General features: G+C 41.8%; 2 protein-coding genes across 6 annotated transcripts in view; both read left to right on the top strand.

Moving 5' to 3' along the window:
- Window positions 1–9,441, top strand: part of ppm1j (protein phosphatase, Mg2+/Mn2+ dependent, 1J) — a 33,633-nt gene extending 24,192 nt beyond the window's left edge. For all 4 annotated transcript variants that reach the window (XM_088639969.1, XM_088639971.1, XM_088639970.1 and 1 more), the window contains exons 8-10: window positions 1,888–1,995; window positions 2,084–2,235; window positions 5,686–9,441. In XM_088639969.1, coding sequence (XP_088496095.1) covers window positions 1,888–1,995; window positions 2,084–2,235; window positions 5,686–5,833 — 408 coding nt within the window. In that variant the 3' untranslated portion in view covers window positions 5,834–9,441. The remainder of the gene's footprint in view (window positions 1–1,887; window positions 1,996–2,083; window positions 2,236–5,685) is intronic.
- Window positions 9,442–13,447: 4,006 nt separating this feature from the next.
- LOC148658590 (rho-related GTP-binding protein RhoA-D) overlaps window positions 13,448–18,732 on the top strand; it is a 45,046-nt gene continuing 39,761 nt past the window's right edge. Inside the window, exon 1 of one of the 2 annotated variants that reach the window (XM_088639976.1) lies at window positions 13,448–13,679. The gene's annotated coding sequence lies outside the window, so the exon portion shown is untranslated. Of the gene's footprint in view, window positions 13,680–13,947; window positions 14,092–18,732 lie in introns of those variants that run through there. The other variant, XM_088639977.1, reaches the window with a different exon arrangement.

Below are 18,732 nucleotides of genomic sequence, written 5' to 3' on the forward strand. Positions count from 1 at the left end.
TTGCATGATAGAGTGCCAGTCAACAGAAATGACTGCCAATTTGCATGGCTGTTGGGTTACCTCTGATACTAACTGGGTTCAGTGGTGCTGATTTGGGAGGGGTTATAGCTCTGAAGATTTTAACTGATGTGTATAAGTAAACGATATCAATGTCAATTAGGCTGAGAGCTACAGAAATAAAATTAGCAGTCCAATGGAGTTCCTAATCTTTTCTTAGAAAAAGCAGCTTCCTGAGTGAATGTTTCTGCTAGTAGTTATTACGTTGCAGTTCAGGTGGGTAGCTGCATCAGCATGCATAGGCTGCAAAGGAACAAGTAATAAGTTTATTCCATGCTGAAAAAAAGAAGAAAGAGAACACAACGTTTTGGCCGTGGAGCCTTCTTCAGGTGTGAGAGAGACAGGGCAGTAGGCAAAGGTAAAGTAGCGGGAGAACAAAGGTTGGGAGGGGGGAGGAGTGAGAGGCGGGAGCAGGGGACAGAAAGAGAGGCCAATCAAGAGGTGTGAGAAGTCAGAAGTCAGAATGGGTTCAGAGAGGAGTGAAATGAAACTTCCAATGAATGGAGAAAATTTAAAAGAACAGTAGTCTGTCGTTAAGGGAAGGGAGAATGTGTGATCCTAGCTGCAGAATAATTTTGGTTTCGGTGGTCTTTCTGATGTATGAGTTCGGAAAACCGTCTTTGAGAACACAGATGGAGAGATTAGAGTGGTCGTGGCCGTCAGAGGTGAAATGAGAAACAATGGGCTTGGAGAGATCTTTAATCTTCACAGCCCTGACGTGTTCTCTGAAGCGGTCTCTGAGTCTCCTTCCTGTTTCTCCAATGTAGTTGGCTGGGTATTTACTGCAAGAGATACAGTAAATAACGTTGCTGGAGGTACAAGATGCTGTCTGGGTTATTACGTTGCTCTGCTTTTCATAGTTAGGGGGGTTCCTCCTCCGGCCTTTAACATATTTTAAGATGATTTGCTTAAGTAAACCTAAATATTATACACATTTTACCCCACTCTTAGGTTTTTCAGTGTTTGGTTTAATTCATACCAGTTTAAAACACGTGATTTGCATTGCGCAGAATCTCCTGATTTTCTCACTAAGATGCTGCACAGAGTGTAAAATCCATCTGTTTCAAACTGGGTAGCAGAAGGATTTCAGCAGCTTTTGTGATAAACAGGCATTTCTATGATAGATGGGAAAAAAAAAGAATACTGATTCCAGCTTACAAACAAGTATGTCAGATAAGGAACCATTATTGAAATCACAGCGCATGGCTGAACGCGGCTCTCCATTCTTGTTTTTGCTAAGAATCTCATTAGTCATTATAATGAGTTGTTTCAGCAGTGAGACAGCCACTGACCTCACCGTTCAATGGAGAGAGACAGGAAATAAATTAACGATGCCCGGGGGTGGACACTCTACTTCTAAAGAGTCACTATCTCTCAGGTTTTTACAGGGTCCCTGTGTTTATACGAGTTACTAAAACCTGAGAACCCATGTAAGTTATTGGTAGACACTGCACGGTCATTTGCTGGACGAAGCCAGGAATGGCCAGCTGTTTTTTCCGGGCTGTAGGCTGGCTGCCCAAGTGTTAATTTAAGGAGATCTCAAAATTATTTCACTAATGCAGTTTCCACTGGCCTTTGTAACATAGTGCGTGGTGCTCTAGGTGTTTAGTTCTCATGTTTCTTGATCATAAGCATTAAAATACTCCAGTGATTTTCGGTTAGATAAAAATGATATAGTCCTGTCAAAGATGCATCTTGCTGCCGCAGTGTTAGATCCTGAGTGTGCGCAGTCACTCCCATTTTGTGTTTTGGGATTTTTGCAGCTTTTGTTGTTTTACCACACAAACCTCTAAGCTGTAACCCCCAGTGCCGCCTCCCTGTGTCTGTCAGGCTCGGGTGATGGCCACAATCGGCGTGACGCGGGGGTTAGGAGACCACGATCTGAAGGTGTACAACTCCAACATCTATATCAAACCCTTCCTGTCCTGTTGTCCGGAGGTAAGGCACGAACTATTGCCGGTATTGTTTCCATCTGCGCAAGCTTCAGTCTTTCTCCAGGTTTGTCACTTCCCCCATCCCTCTTCAGGTGAAGGTGTTTGACATGACGCAGCATGAGTTCGGCCCTAATGATGTCATGGTCCTGGGCACCGATGGATTGTGGGATGTCACCACCAACAAGGAGGTGGCCGACGCTGTCACAGCCTTGCTGTCACACTACAAGCCCAACGATCCTTTGAGGTCAGTGCACAGCTTCACGCCTCCCATTCTAGGATATTCTCGCCACTAATGTCACACACCAGAGGCTTTTTCTGATGATATATATCTGTGCGGACTGTCTGTTGAGGACAGTGTGATGGCGCTGTGATTAACATGGCTGCTTTGGAGTGCTGGGCCCTGAACCTAGGGAGCTGTCTGTGTGGAGTTTGTATGTTCTTCCTGTGTACTTTGGTTTTCCTCTTATTGCTCTGGTTACCTCCCACAGGCCCCAAACATGCTGGTAGATTAAAATGCTTCTGGTAAAATTCGTCCTAGGTGTGAGTGTGTTCGTGTCTGTGTTTGCGACTGTCTGCCCTGCAATGGACTGGTTTCCTGTCCAGCGTGTATCCTGCCTTGCATCGGTTGTTTACTGGGATAGACTCCAGGCACCCAGTGATCCTGATTTGGATGAAGCGGTTGGAAAATGGATGGATGGACTGCCTATTAAAAATCTGTTTATCCAGTAGGTATCACTGCTGGTCCTGGAGAACTATAGCCTTGCTACTTTTTGAATTAGCGTAAGAAGCTCAATGACTAGAAGAACTGGAAACAAAGCTAATTTAGACCTAATAGTGGTACATAATACAACTGAATAATTGTGTGCACAAGTGGCAAGGATCTGTTCACATATAGGACCTGTCCATATAAAAGTACTGTGGTATGAACCATGTTTGTATGAGAGGATTTTCCTTATATAGGTTTCCTTATTTAACGTTTTATATAGAAATTAAGATTATTATTGAAATCCTGGTTTCTGGAAAAACTGCCTTAAAGCCTTAAAACCCCTTTTCACAGCTGTGCTCTGGTGCCGGACTGAAGAGCAGTGAAGCAGTAAATGTGTATTAGAATAGAATGTATAGAGGAATATGATGAAGTCTGATACAAACTGGAAAACCAAGTTAAAGGAGCACATAATTTGAGGCATTGCAAGGCAAAAGATAACTATAAAATTGGAGGAAATTATATACTATATATTATATATAGTTCAGGTGGGTAGCTGGGTCAGCATGCGTAGGCTGCAAAGGAACAAGTAATAGGTTTATTCCATGCTGAAAAAAGACGTTTCGGCCGTGGAGCCAACAACTGAAGAAGGCCCCACGGCCAAAACGTTGTGTTTTCTTTCTTCTTTTCTCAGCATGGAATAAACCTTTACTTGTTCCTATATTATATATACTATACTATATACAATGTTAGTATCACTTCAGTAGTAATGGAATACAGATATATCATGCATAACACAGATGCTTTAATTGAACAGATTTGTAAAAAAACGTCAGACTGAAGCAGTACCTCAGTTAGAATGAGATTCAAGGATCAATAACCTGCTAACAAGCAAACAAGCAGGGCTGGTACAACAGTCTGTTCTTGTTTGTAAACCTTCATTAATTTCAACTTTGCAGAAGCTCTCAGAAATATAGGAAGTCCAACTCTAAAGAGAGATGGGACGCATGAATGTGTTTTTCTCCGAGGACAAGACATCCGTTGTCTTGGTGTAAATTGAAGTAAATTGAATAGTCCAGATTAATAAAAACCTACAATTTTATCTTTGAAAAGCCTTGCCGCTGCTATGGAGTCATGCTAGAACAATTATTGCCTCGAACAGGAGAAAGCTGATCATTAATGCTAGAATATAAAGAACTGTTAACAGTTAGTCTGCATTAGGACTACACAAACACTCCATTTTGTAACTGCCAGCTTCTTCGTTCTTCAAATAATAATTAGCAGGATCAGTGTACCAATTAAGGTGCTTTTTGTGCTTATGTACCGCTAATGCATTGGCAGGGCCACATTATGGGTTGCCACAGTCTGGCTGTTATACCAGAGTGCTCTTCTCATCTGCAGGGAAGAAGCAGGTCTCAGTGTGGCAAATAAAATGTGGAAGTGTCACGACAGCATAACTACATTACTCAGTCTTTATAATGTAACTGTGAGAGGAATGGGTGGATTAATATCATTGCATCCTTTTATCTCATAATTAATACCTCCAATTTGTTTTTGAGCTGTTAACCGACAGCATCCTTGTATAAACGCATAATATGTTTCACAGCCCTACGCCAGACTTCTGATTCATCCAGCTGATACATGCGAGGGCTCTGCGGAATTTCGAAAGCTTTTGATCGATTTCTGACGCGAGAAATGTTCACATTTGCTTTCATTTCCCTTGATGTCCAGTAGAGGGCAGCCAGCATATACAAGAATAATGTACGTTATGTACAAGTTCTTTTACTATACAGTATGTGATTTTGTTGTGAATATTACTTTTTTTTCACATCACTGGCAGGGAAAAGAACACTTACTTAGCATGCTCCTCTTTCATGCTAGATTCACTGTATGAAATTGTCTGAAAGTGAATTTATTAAATAAAAATCTAATATATATAAATATGTCGGTCACTCTGGAAACACAATTTATCAGGAGCAAGCTACTGTATACTGCTTAAGAAGAAATATTAGGCGTACTTCAGTTGACTAATTTTGAAAGGCCATGAGTGCTTAAGTTGGAAGAAAGAGAAAAATCTATTTGCAGAAATACGTTGTACATTGTCAACACTTCCAAGTGTTGGTTGATCTGCTTTCTGAGGGACAGATAACAGATCCTCTGTGTGCTCCATTTACCACAAGGAGAAGGAAGTGACCGAGCAACAGAACTGACACGGATGTCAGGAGGGACAAACCGTGGAATGGCAGGAGAGCGGAAAAAGACAGAACGGCAGAACGGGGGATTAGCCCAGGCTCAGCAGTTCAGGAGTTGTATAGAAACCAATGCCCTCAGGCAGCGGGCATGGGGCGACCTGGTGCTAGGCGTGTCTCAGGATATCCGAACGTCAATGCTGAGAGAGGAGCAGAGCAGAAGCAGGAAGTAAATAGGCTACAGAACAAGATACACCAGAAAGACATGAATAATCACAGGGAACTAGGAACAGGAGAGAAGTAGAGCACCCTCTAGGTGGTGTACTGCGCGTGACAAGAGCCAAGCTGTAGCAGACCTGAAGGTCCCGCAGGTGCATCTGTCACCAATGAATGAAATGGTCAAGACACTGCAGGTGCAGTAAAGTTCACCAACATTGAAAGGAAAGTACAGTTCTCGCATTGAATGAATCAGAGGAACATATTTGGTTGCTGGATTTTAAACTTTGAGACTTCACAAACTTCCAAAATGTCAAAACCCACAGTTCCCTGGTCACACAGTCATTTTGTCAGTTGCTTCCTTCTCCCTCTGGTGAATGGAGCTGCCTTCTGCCTTTGCTTCCTGCCTTTGTCTTCTAGCATCTGGTCAGATGGCTGAGGGTGACAGCTCATTCCCCACAGCTTCCTGGGGAGAGCGGTCCAGACAACAGCCACCATCTTGTCTGAACCTGCTGCCCTCTCACTATTCCCAACATCCCTGCTCATCAGATAGATGCTCATTGCTTGTCCTTTTCCCACCCTCCAGGTACACTCTGGCTGCGCAGGACCTGGTGATGAGGTCACGGGGCGTGGTGAAAGAGAGAGGCTGGAGGCTGGCCAATGACAAGCTAGGCTCAGGCGATGACATCTCCGTATTCGTCATCCCTCTGAACGGACACGCCGCCGAGACATGACGCTCCACCACCCCACTGACGAACGCTTTTAATAACCAATCAGTAAAGAAATGATTAAAGAGCCTAATGGTCACTGATGACGGGATGACCACAGCCATTTTCTATAGTTGTCTCAGGTGTGCGCGCCTATACTGGCCAGTCCTTTCTTGCCTTCTTATAAGAACCAAATTCAAGTCCCTCATTGCGTTAGACCACAGGTGCACAACTTCAGTCCTGGGTTTCTGGGTCTCTGTAAATCATCAATAGATGAAGACCTTTCAAAAGTGTTAAACTGGCTGAGTTAAAATGATAGTGGGCACAATTAGGTCAATAAGAGCAGAGATGGAAAATAAACCCACAGACACTGTGGCCCTACAGGACTGGAGATGCACACCACTGTGTTAGACAATCATTACAGTTGTAGTCGATATTACCAGGCAAATGTCTTGTTACTGTATTCTCTTAACTTGCTGCATAGTGTTCTGTACCATAATCTGTTGTTTTTAATTATTGTATTGTAAATGATATCTTATCTGATATTGCACATTGCTGGATATCTGCAAAATTCCAAGATGAAATTGCTTCTGAAGTTGAAAGTGGTAAGGGGAACGATAAATTTCTATGGATGGGATGATTGCACTGTGCACAAAGTCCTGTGCAACACTGTTTCATTTTCAGCCTATAGAGGTTGGTTCAGAAATGCAGATTTGCATGTCTTACAGAACATGAAGGACATAAGAGAGAACTGCAAAGAGCAATTTTGAACTGGAAATGAAATGGGTGGACAATGCAAAAGACATTATCAAGAGGTGGACTTCATGTTCTTAAATGGAGGTTTCCTTCTGCAGCAACTGTAAAGCAATAATGTTTATACATCTAAACCAAGAAGCAAAGGTTTCCCAAGAGTCTAGGCTTCTGTTGTTCTGTTCTTAAGCATACAACACTGTTACTTCAAAATGATTGTGTTCAAAAACGTTTGGGACACTGCTGTTCCCTGTGTGTGTGGCTCTGCCAAGCACATTGCCCTTTTTTGCAGTTGAATGCCAGAACTGTACTTTCCTCTCAATGTTGGCGAAATTTACTCGTCTAAGAGCAGGGTTCACACTTTAACAGCCGGTAACATTTATGATCAGTACTGGTCAAGGTAGTGATGGCAGCTTTGTCACCATTTTCATGATAAATCCAAATTTAGCTGAAAAAGAAGAAATGTAAGTGATATTTTCCACTTAGCTGTTGGTGATCGAACTGAAAGTACTTAAAACAATGGTTACACTACGTACCTAATAAACCTTGGTGGCACCTTTGACTATCTTGACAATGCTGCTAGTTGTCTTTCTCATTATATCTCACTAGAATGTTTTTATACCGGCAGTCATTCATAGCAAACATTTCTACCAGCTGACGGTCGAGTGTAAATCCACCGTTGTCTTCAAATGCAGTTGAGAGGTTATTTTCAAATGTGTTTAAGAGTGGAGTCCTCAGTGCATTCAGAAGCCATCAGATCAAACCTTACGACCAGATTTGAGGCTCTTCACCGTGATGGTACTCAGAGAAGGGGAAAGCCACTTGTAATGTCTTTTTAACCATTCTTTCTGTGGGCTCACATGGGCGGCGACTCACTATGTTACCTTGCATTTGTAAGGAATAGAACTCAGTTGTCGGATTTGATTTTTTCTGTGCTTTTTCAGAGGGCATGTTAAACAGAAACAGAATAGAAAGAGTGAGCGCTGATCTTTGGACCTTCAATAACCATCAATAATTCATGGTTTTTAATCCGCAGGAGGAGCGGAGGATTTAACCAGAAAACCCTCAATGGCCAATTCCTCACAGAACCTTATTTGTTTACTCTCTCGATCAAACTGTACTTCGGATTTGATTTTTCTGATTATGAGGAGTGAACAGCATACAGTATGCAACCTTTTTAGAGGGAGATTTTTTCTTTTGTAGCATTTGTGCCACAGGTCCAGAGAAGACCCACTGTGAATTGTGACATTTTTGAATATCTTTCCTTTGTGATGGAAGCACATGGGAAGTGTCTAAATCTTCCCAGCTGAATTAACAAAGTAAAAAAAGCTATCAGAGCAGAGTTAAGCCAGGGACACACAGGCACACTGTGGCACACTGCAGTGTTTCGCTTTCCCTGGTGTCAGTTTTTGATATAACAGTTATCTGTGAGCCCCGATATGTCTGTGTTCTTAAGAAGGCTGTAGTGAAACTTCAGAGTGACATCTCCCTGTCAGGTGTCCTCTCACTTGTTCCAGCCACACCTCTAAGCTAGTGATGTGACATCCTGGAATGTCTCTTGTGAGGTGCTTACTCTCGTCTCACGGCAAACACACTCCCTTCCCCATTCCTTAGAGTCTCTCGTCAAGCCACTGCCTCCTGTTTTTGACATAAGCTACAGCTGACCCACAACTCGAGGCCATATGGCCTCTATTGTGTGTTAATAGATTTGCACAAGGCACATTGTTTATTTAATTCGTTAATTGGTGGAGGGCTAAGACCCACATTTTCACGCGGATTTAATTCAGACTGTTTGGTATATTAAGGACCTCTCGGTGGTAGCTGTTGTTTGGTTGTCGTGGAGCAGGTCTTGTTGGTGTTTGAAGACGATTTGGCAAATTAGACTCCTTTTGCGCAATATTTTGCTGTCCATTGTGTCTTTATGAGCTCAGGCCTCATGAGTCACCTACTTCTAGGGAGGCCTGTCACAGTGACCTAATAAGAATGAAATATTTTCTTCCTTGTCCTCCTCTGTTGACGGCACGGTTTCTGATTCTCCATACGACACTGCTATGATCTTTTTGTAGAATAAAGACTGCCAACTGTGATGCCTTGCTTGAGGCATTTCCTAGTTTTGACACTTGGGTGTGAAGCTGTTTACTGTGCGTCAAAACAAGAAGAAAAATGACGCATCTTGTGCGTGTGTCTGCGTGTGTACCTGGCCTCTTTCTCTGGACTTTTTTTTCCTGTAGAATATTATGCTTGAATAACATCAGTGGTACTCTATTAGGATGCCTGGGAAGCTGAGTTTTCAGAATGACTCCAAAGGGGTTAATGGTACTGGTAGCTTTGTTTGCTCATTGATGGTCACCAAGCCAGAGACATGGCTTTGAAGTTTGTACAAAATAGCAGGGTGATTTGTCAGGTTTCACTTCATCAGTTTTGTACAATAGCTTTCTCACTCCTGCAAAAATTAACTTTGAGACTAAGAAATAATGACACATTTGTTGACAATCATACTTTCAGTGTTAATAACATTTACAACCGAAGTCTCTCTCATTCACTTGGAAGCCATTTCTGTGTATTTTAATGCTTTGTTTCTGGTCTCTTGCTGACCCTTTACTGCAGGATATTTTGATTTTTTTTTTACGTTCAACTTTTTTTGAACAGCTTTATTGCTTTATTGTCTTTCAGAACTTTACACTTGAAAAAAAATACTTAATGCATATTTTGCTACTGTAGTTTACTGCTCATGTTTACGGGTGGTGGTCTTGTATGTTACTGTACAGTGTAAAGTTTCTGAAATTATTCTTTGATATTTAATTTTCACATTGTGTAGCAGTGGTCTGTTCCAAGGTGTTAAAATAGCCTGTATCCCTAATAATAAATTAACCATTTTGAAAATACTGAATGGACATTTTTGAGCTTTGCAGTGAAGTACTGAAAAGAAGTTTTAGGGTTTTAATATCTTCTGTCTCTACAAGGCAGGAATGACATTGTTGTTTCTCTTAAAAGTCTAGGTATGTACAGTACATCAATAAAGCCTACTGACCAATCACAGCTAGTCTATCCTTAGCAGTCTATACTTCATTCAGTTCTGTTGACTTATTAATACCCCATCACTCCATCCTGCTCAGTCCCCACTACCTCTATAGACTGCCCTGACCCACCCATTATATCCTCCTACTTTCTCATATACTTACTCATCTCATGTAACCGTAATTCCACTTACAGGACTAATAATTGGTCATTATGAAGATGCTTTTATATTTTTTTCCACTGATTTTGTTTTACTGTGTCACAATTAATCAACACAGTACCAAACACTGCTTCAGAACATTCCGCTGGAGCAAAAACAAAGGAGAAACAAGATTCTAGGTAAGAAAAGGTCAAGGGCCCCCAGGTGATGCCATGACATTGTTAGATCATGTTGTTGCTCAACTAATGAAATTTGTTCTGCTTGTTATGTTGGTGGTGTTATAAGCTGTTCCAGGCTCTGTAAATGGGAAATTTGGTGATGCTCGCTTTCCCCAGTCGTGTGTGATGCCTATAGAATCAGGAGGACACACTGTTGGGCAGTCTGGAATCATTAGTCCTTGATGTGTACATTGGAGTAGCCACTCCTAGGTGGCACTGTGAAGCCATCAGTTTGTTTTTTTGTAATGAAAGACATAGTTGAAGAGTTTTTCCCCAGTGGCTCATCCATACGTTTCTTGAAAGATACCTGAGTGTAGGCTTCAGCATAGTGGCAGGGCAGCTTGTTTCAGACTCCCACAACCCTTTGTGTAAAGAGGTACCTGGACTTTTTATTTGGCAAATTAACTGGCTTAGGGTGGCATGGTGGTTAGCATTCCTGCCTCACACCACTGGGTTCAATACCCTCTGTTCAATACCAGACCTGGGGTGCTGCCTGTGTGGAGTTTGTATGTTTACCAACGTTTGTGTGGGTTACATCACACAATCCAAAAGCACATTGGTAGGTTAATTAACCTCCGGGAAAATGTGTCCTGGTGTCAGTGTGTGCCCGCAATATTCTGATGATGTGGGGGTTGCATGGTGGAGCAGTGGTTAGCATTACTGCTTCACTGAGCTGTGGCCCTGGGTTCAATTCAGGATTTGGGGTGCTATCTGCATGGAGTTTGGATGTTCTTCCCAAGTTGGTGTGGATTGTGATGAACTGGATACATTTGCCTTGTGCCTGTTGCTTGCCAGCATAGGCTCGGGATAAGATGTATTTTTGCTACACCCAATAAGACTGTTACTTACAGCTTTTTGGGGGGGCCTTCATAACTGTATAACACTGTTAAGGCTTTGCCTTCCACAACACGGATTGATTTTTATCTTTGCTCCATCTAGTGTACATTTTTCTAACAGGCTTGAAAGAGAGAGTTAGAAATAGGAAATAACCGATTTTTTGTCACAGGTTAAATACGTAAGCAGGGCATTTTGTTAAGACTTTCAGATATGTGAAAATGATTCTTCAAATACATTCAAAGAAAGTTGGAAAAGAAAAAAAAAGACAGTTGGAATATGGAAGAGCTGCGCGTTACCATTCTGGAGGCATTTTCCTTCTTCATTTTTCACAGTCCAATCATTTCTAACTCTTTTGCTCAGTTTTTTCAGACAGCGTTGGACCAAAATATCACTGTAATCCATCCACCCATTTTCTAACCACCTTATCCAATACAGGGTCTTGGGGTCATTCGAACACTCTTCCGTTATAGACAACATAAGCTACTTCTCAGAAATCTGGTAAGTTTGAAAGCAGATCCAAGCTACTCCATGGCAGCAGAAATCAACTGAAGAATGAGGTCATGGTGAGATTACTACTTACTGTGGCTTTCTTTTCTTATTCAGCTTTTGCGTTCTAAGGCAGTTAGCTGTAGAGTTATGTAATTTCAAAATAGGTCATGAATGCAATTGTTAAAGTGTGGGCACGGTAGCACAGTGGTTATCATTGGGGCCCTGGGTTCAATTCCCTGGCTGTGATCTGCATGGAGTTTGTAGGTTCTCCCGTGTTCACGTGGGTTTCCTCCAGCTGCTCTGGTTTTCTTCCACCAGTCAAAGACATACTGTAGATTAACTGGCTCCAGGGGACATTAGCCCTGCTCTAGCTCCCCCATGACCCTGAATGGGATAAAGTAGTTAGAAAATAGAAGGGTGGAATAGTTAAAGCCATTTTCTTTTATATTGACGAATATTTGCATAGAAAAAGTGACAAAAGTACTTTTTTCAGATCATTTGTAAAACACCCGAGATTTGCCCCCTAATCAAAATGTTCAAAATCACCAGTACATCTTCTAAAAAGTGTGTTATCTAGTAAGAGATGCTTAAACGGAAAACAAAAACATTTTTTTTGCCTCGTGTTTCCCAGTCCTGGAGAACCCCTGGGACACTGTTTTCATTCTGTCTGAGCTCTTAATCAATGATGATTTTTAAAATCTTAATTGAACTAAAATCATTGATATTTAACTGTTTTCTGCACTCTTGCAAATCTCCTTTATGTGAGTCCTGTAAAAACTATATTCAAATGTAATATGTATATATATTATGTAATATGTATATATATTACATTCGGGGTGGAGCGGTGGTGCTGTGACTAAGGAGCTGCGCCTGTGGGTGCCAGGTTGCTGGTTCATATCCCGCAGCTGGCAGAGGAATCCTACTCTGTTGGGCTCCTGAGCAAGGCCCTTAACCCCAACTGCTCCAGGGGCACCAAACAATGGCAGACCCTGCACTCTGACACCATGCTCTTTCCCTGTCTGTGTGTCTCATGGAGAGCAAGGTGGGGTATGTGAAAAGATAATTCCTAACGCAAGAAATTGTAAAGGGTTAATAAAGTGATGTTATTATAATACAAAAAATACAGTGAGTAGAAAACTATATCAATATCCCTTTTCCCTATAGCAAGTCTTATCAGTTATCTATCCACTTTCTAACCACTTAATCCAATGGGGAGGGGGGGCAATGCCTATCCCAGCACACAACGGGCGCAAGTCAGTGTACACCCTGGACGGGACACCAGTCCATCGCAGGACTAAAACGCAGACACACACTCACACCAGCGCCAGTTTTCCCTGAAGCCAGTTAACCTACCAGTATGTCTTTGGACTGTGGGAGGAAACTAGAGGACCTCATGTGAATTTGAGGAGAACATGCAAACTCCACACAGATAGTACCCCAGGAATTGAACCCAGAGCCTTAGTGTCGTGAAGTAGCAATGCTAACCACTGCACACTGTGCCGCCATTATAAGGCATTTATAGGTTACAAGTGTGCAGGGAATGACACTGTCGAACATACTGCACGTTCTTAGTGCTGAATGGATCCACAGGTTAAATTCAAACAATAATCCCGGGTTAGAAGATAACTGCCAACGTCCTTGGGTTTATAAAGGCGCTTTATGTATATACAGATTATTATTATGTGACAGGTTTCATGATAATTTTTATTCTGTTATGCTAATTAAGAATAGAAACGTTTTCAGAAATACAAACTTCAACTTAAGAGCAGCACGCGCTGAACCAGGAAGGTCCAGTTGGACTGAAAAGCAGAAGACGGAGAGGTGCGTCGTTACCAGGGTTGGGAAACACTGCCTTCGGCTATAATTACTAAAAAGAGGTCTTGCACAACAGCAAAAATGGAAAACAAAAACCCAGGAACTTTCATTTTCTCGGATATCGGAGTCCACCGGGCGCCACCAGCAATCATGCAAAGCCAGTAACTCGCTCTCGATGTGCAAATCCCCTTGCCAATCGCAAAACATCTACTAGCCACGGCTTAAAAAAAAACACACTAAACACCCACTTCACCCCCAATCCGCAGCCTCCCCACTGCTCTCTTCTCCCACAATCCTTGCTGTCCCAATGATGTCATTATTTTTTAACCGTGGAAAAGGGCGGAGATCTAAATTATTCCAACGGCTGCGCTTCCTCCCTCCCCGGCAGACAGTGGAGAGAAAACACCTAAAGCAGCCGTCCGTCTGGATCTGTGGGAGGCGTTTGCGTTTTAGTCAGTTTCGTTGCTTGGAAAAAAAAATCACAATTCATATTCACTTGAGCTCACTGCGGCGGTGAGGGCGACGGAAGCAGAAAACGGGGGAAAGCGATAGAGAGGGATTAAAAGAAGCGCAAAAGCCAATAGAGGTAAGAGTGTCCCCCCATTTCAAATGACGTGTACTGAAAAGACTTGGGGGGGAACCAGTGTTTTTTTTCCCCTTTTGGAAGAAGTGCTGTTACTTTGCTCGAGGAAAAAAGTAGGTAGGTGGTGGCTGTGTTGGAGATGTTGTACTGCACTTCCCCAAGCAACAACTTGGGACATAGCGAGCAAAATATTTATTTTTTTTTGTAAGGGGGCTCGCTTTGAGGGTTCACTTAAATGACCCTTTAGGGGAGGGCTGACTTACGTGCCCTGGAAACACTTGTTTTCTGTGGTTTTTAAAAAGTGATTAAATCGATAGTCCTTACTCGGAGGTGTGTTAAATCCCAGAGGATTGTAGTCCTTCAGCCCAGGACTCACCGCTGGGTTAACGACCAGAGCACGTCTGCACAGAGTGGGGTAAGACGAGCGCCAGCCGGGGTAAACTGGACCTTCGTCTCAATTCGAAAAGTAGTTAAACGTTTATTCAGTGGCTGAAGTGCGCCTGTTTTCGCGTCGGTTTCTTGATGGTTAACGCTGTTGCTGTGCTGTGTTATTTGTAACACATTTAATAATTAGCCGGCTGGTGAACTAGTCATTACGGTTTGGGTCCCACTGTTTCCATTTGATCGCGCTACTGTGCAGTTGGATGTATTAGGAGTGTGATTTGGGAGGGGTGAGTGTTCCCGACTTAATGTTACGATGTTACTGAGTTTACGCCACTGTTGGTGTGTGTGTGTAGGGGGTGTAATTTATAGCCTACTAAAAAGCTATTTCCGTCTTGCAATTAATATACCTCGCTGACTTTTATTTTGCAGTTGCAGGGGCGCATAGAAGGCAAGCAAAAAAACAACTACTAAAAGACCTTCTGTGTTGTGTATAACGTGCCAAAAGTGATTTTTTTACAGCAACGCAGGTTTTACAAAAAATAACATGCTTTACTGGGACGTTAATTAGTGCGTGCGTCTGTTTTTATTTATTTTTTCTCTTTTACTGTCTGGACCGTGCCCTTCTTGGAATGCGCAGCCGTCTGTTCCGAAACTTTATCTGAGTTAATCTTTGTTAACCCAGGCAAAATCTGGGAGTGTGCGTGTGTGGGCGGGGGCCGTTCTTACAGATTTCTATGTAAAACAGGTTATTTATGAAAACAACCTCGAGTGGTCCCAGTCCTGAGGGAATTCCTTGTTTAAAAATCACCACACCCTTTTCCCAGCGAGACTTTGCTGTGGACTACAGGCCCCAAGGCTTGACGGGATGGTTTGGTGTCCATATCCAAACGGGTTACTTTTAAAACAACACCTCTTAAAATAGCTCTTCAGCAGGAATACCATTTGTCACATTCAGACATAAGGCATTACGTCTTTCGTGGGTGCTTGTCTTTGAACATCTTTTCCAAACTGTTCTGACGGGACTGAGATAATTTCGCACTATTTTTTTTTAACCAATAGCTTCGACATTTAAATAACTGCAGCAGCTTGTTGCTTAAGTTGAAACTGCGTCCAAGAGATTCGCCCCTTCCATTTGAAGCCTTAATATTGTGTAAACCTTTAAAATTCAACCACAGTGACCGCTGAACAAACCACAGCTGCAGACCTGAATGTTTCCTGCTTGTGCGTCTTCAAATTCTGATTTGGTCAGAATTCCTTTAAAAAAAAAAAAGTTGGATTGATAAGTAATACCTGTTTCGGTTAGATCTCGGTTAAATATAAAAGCCTATGAAACGCACGCTTACAAAGTGAACTTCCTCCAGACATTTTGATAGTAAATGTCTTCTGTGGTGATCATGTTGCTTATCATTCTTTCAAACTATGCTTCTTAGGATGTCGTGCTTTTAAAGACCCGTAGCTCTTCACTTCCTCAAGACATTTTGATAGTAAATGTCTTCTGTGGTGATCATGTTGCTTATCATACTTTCAAACTATGCTTCTTAGGATGTTGTGCTTTTAAAGACCCGTAGCTCTTCACATTCGATAGACAGCTGTCTGAATTGCACGCCGATGTACAACTAGAGTTGGTATATTTAGCAAAAAGGGTCCCTTAGCCAGTGTGTAGGTCCCCTGGAGGAAGATATATTTTTTTTAAATTCTTGAGGTCCCTTACAGATTTGAGCCAGCTACCCTAATAGGATTAATTTAAACACTTCACTTGTTTTCAGATTCTCATCTTGTCAGAGATAGCTGCTTTAACCATTCTATTTCAGAAGCTGAGATACTTAACATTGAATAGAAAAAACAATCTCTTGCAAAGGTCTGAGACTTGCAACTTGTTCTTTTAAGGATTCAGTCATTTCATTATTTGCATTCCAGCTGAGCTCTTTTAAGTCATCTCTGCAGGTGGGGGGGTCACCAGCACCAGGTAAGGGAACCCCCTGAGTAAGCATATCAAGGAAGTGGGGAAGGTGGGATTCCTGAGTTCTTCTGACACGCAGGTACCACAGTGTGGTTTTGCTGTACTTAACCACCCCCACCCCCACTCTGAGGCCTGAACTGTTTTGCATTTAAGTAATGCTGTACAAATATCCTACTTTAGTCCAAAGTTAAATGCAAAGATTTAGTCTAGAGCAAAGCTCTCCCTTAGGACAAGTGCAGTGTATTTCAAAGCCTTGTAGAATGGGACTAAATAAAACACTTGGGAGGTTACTTCACACAGTAAATGTAAATTCTGTCTTGACTGGTGCTTTTGAAGCTGATTATCACATTTGTGTAAGTCAAGGCTATATAATATAAACTGAAACTCATCTTTCTGTGAGGTATAGTGTATGATGGGCTATTTCTTCCCTTGATTAAAAACAATTACAAATGAAGTGAGGCCTGCTACCACATCTTTGTTGTTGGAGGAAAGATGACTGTTTAATCTGTTTTTTTTTCACTCCAAGGAAAGGGTATGTTTTTACATATCAAGCAACTGTGTGGTCACTCTGGTGTCTGGGTTCAAGCCCTCTGTTTTTTCATCACATCAAGTAAAAAAAAAATCTAGGATATTCTGTTCTGATCAGTTTTAAAGCAGGTCATCAAAGGTAAATGATCTTAAAGACCTTTAAGCAGATTGATAAAAACTGTTTTAGGCCTTTTAGGACAGAAACCATGACCTGTACTGCAGGTGTTGGCACATGAGTGATTTAGCCATTATTTAATTTTTCTTGGATAGCATTTGCTGTCAGGACAGACAGGATAACAGTTTGTATCGGTTGGTCACCATTCGCAGAGCGGGAGATCACAAGCTCAACTTTGGTTTATAATGATTTTCATGATGTTCATTGCTAAATTGCAGTAGTTGACGGGTTATTCCAATGCAAGGATGGGGGTAATCTCTTAACTTTCTTGGGAGACAAATCTGAATAAGGGGAATAGGTGTGGTGAGTACATATTTCGTGTCTCAAATAACAGAAGAAAATAGCCTCCATTGTTTCAGTAGTAACTTAGACTGCTTTGCCTCCTGCTTTCTCACAACAGCACCATCATGAAAGTGCTGTAGTCTTTCCCATCCCTCGTTCTGGCGGCTCAAACTTGCGTTCTCAGCTGGTAGTTACCTCGTGTGTGCTGGTGCCATGTCCGCAGTTGAGGTGTTCCCAGGCAGACTTGATTGTTCCAAACGAGTGTTTTCATCTCAGCCCTCCTGGCCTGAACGAGCTGTTTTCCTTTTTCTCCCACAAAAGGAATCTTAATAGGAAGTGTAGAAATTAGTTGAGTTTTTCTAATTTGGTTAAACCTGGAAGATTGCACCTCCTGTCTGGCCTGTTAAGACTATAAGAATGGTTACAATAGAAAAGAGGCTATTTAGCACATCTTGCACATTTGGTAGTTACTTGGATCAATAAATTACCATGTCACACTTCCTCCGTTGAGGTGGGTAAAGAACTGTTGAGTTATGGTTTACTGCTGAGTGCAGAGTTGTTTGTGTGAAGTGTTTATTGTAAAGAGCCCCTCCTGTAGAAGAGCAGCGTCAGGTATACCTAATGGAAGTGTTGTTTGTATTGTACTGTATAATTACCTATAGTGCGTACATCTTAATTTACCACGCAGACATTTCTGGCTATCCTTATCTCTTCTCAAAGTCTCTGCTGAATTAAAACAAGCCTACGCATTTTGCATAGCCATAAGCATTTCTCTTTTTTTTAATTGCGCCTGAGTACTGTACTAACTTGTCCAATCAGATTTTCGAAGGAGGCAGGGAGCTGTGTTTATGCTACAGTGCTGCCAGTCGAAGGGAAGTTGAGTTTTCTTCAGTAAGGAAAAATATTAACATTGACAATTGTAATTATAATGCATTTAGCACTTTTCGTTCCAAAGGATCTCTTGTTGGTTTATAGTAGGGGGCAGTTTTCATTTCCCACTGAATTGTAGAGGGTAGCTAACCTTAGCAGGAAGGGATTAAATGTACAAAATGGTGTATTTAGCTAATTCTTTTTACGTATAAATCTAAGGAATGGGATCCTAAATTACGTTTTGTGTGTGAAAGAGCACATGCAAAAAACACATCTCTACTCTTCTGTTTTACTGTACCAGTATTGAATTTTCTCAAAAAGTACTTTTCTTTTGGAAGTGCCTTTGCCTATTTCTGATATTGTGCCTTTCCCGTTTCCATTGTATTCACCTCTTGATAGATGCCAGTGAGTGGTAGGCAACTGTCAGGGAGAGAAGCTATTGCATCCTCCTCCTAATTCCTCTATGGAGTTAGAAAGTTTGAACGGAGACCCTGTACTGTCATCTGTTCCTGAGTGTTACAACAGACCTCCTTGACACATCATCTGGGTGAACACTGTGTGATTTCTGTCGGGGACAAGAGGAAGTCTGGCTGGATCCCATTGCCTTACTAGTTTTTTTTTTTACCAATGACTCATACACTTCGAGTGGTCATTTAGAGATTTTGGAATACGAAGCAAAAGCCTGTCTTATTTCATTGTGAACAATTCTCTCCAGATACAAATTTGCAATTTGGCTCTTATTGCTTTGTTTCTAATTTGAGTTTTCATTAACAACCTAAACTGAAATCTGGCATGCTACACAGCCAGCCTACCTACTGCAGCTGGAGACTTTCCCCAGTGTTAGTTGTTGTATAATG

This window comes from Lepisosteus platostomus, chromosome 7, assembly GCF_059453375.1.
Source record: "Lepisosteus platostomus isolate fLepPlt1 chromosome 7, fLepPlt1.hap1, whole genome shotgun sequence".
NCBI classification, from domain to species: domain Eukaryota; kingdom Metazoa; phylum Chordata; class Actinopteri; order Semionotiformes; family Lepisosteidae; genus Lepisosteus; species Lepisosteus platostomus.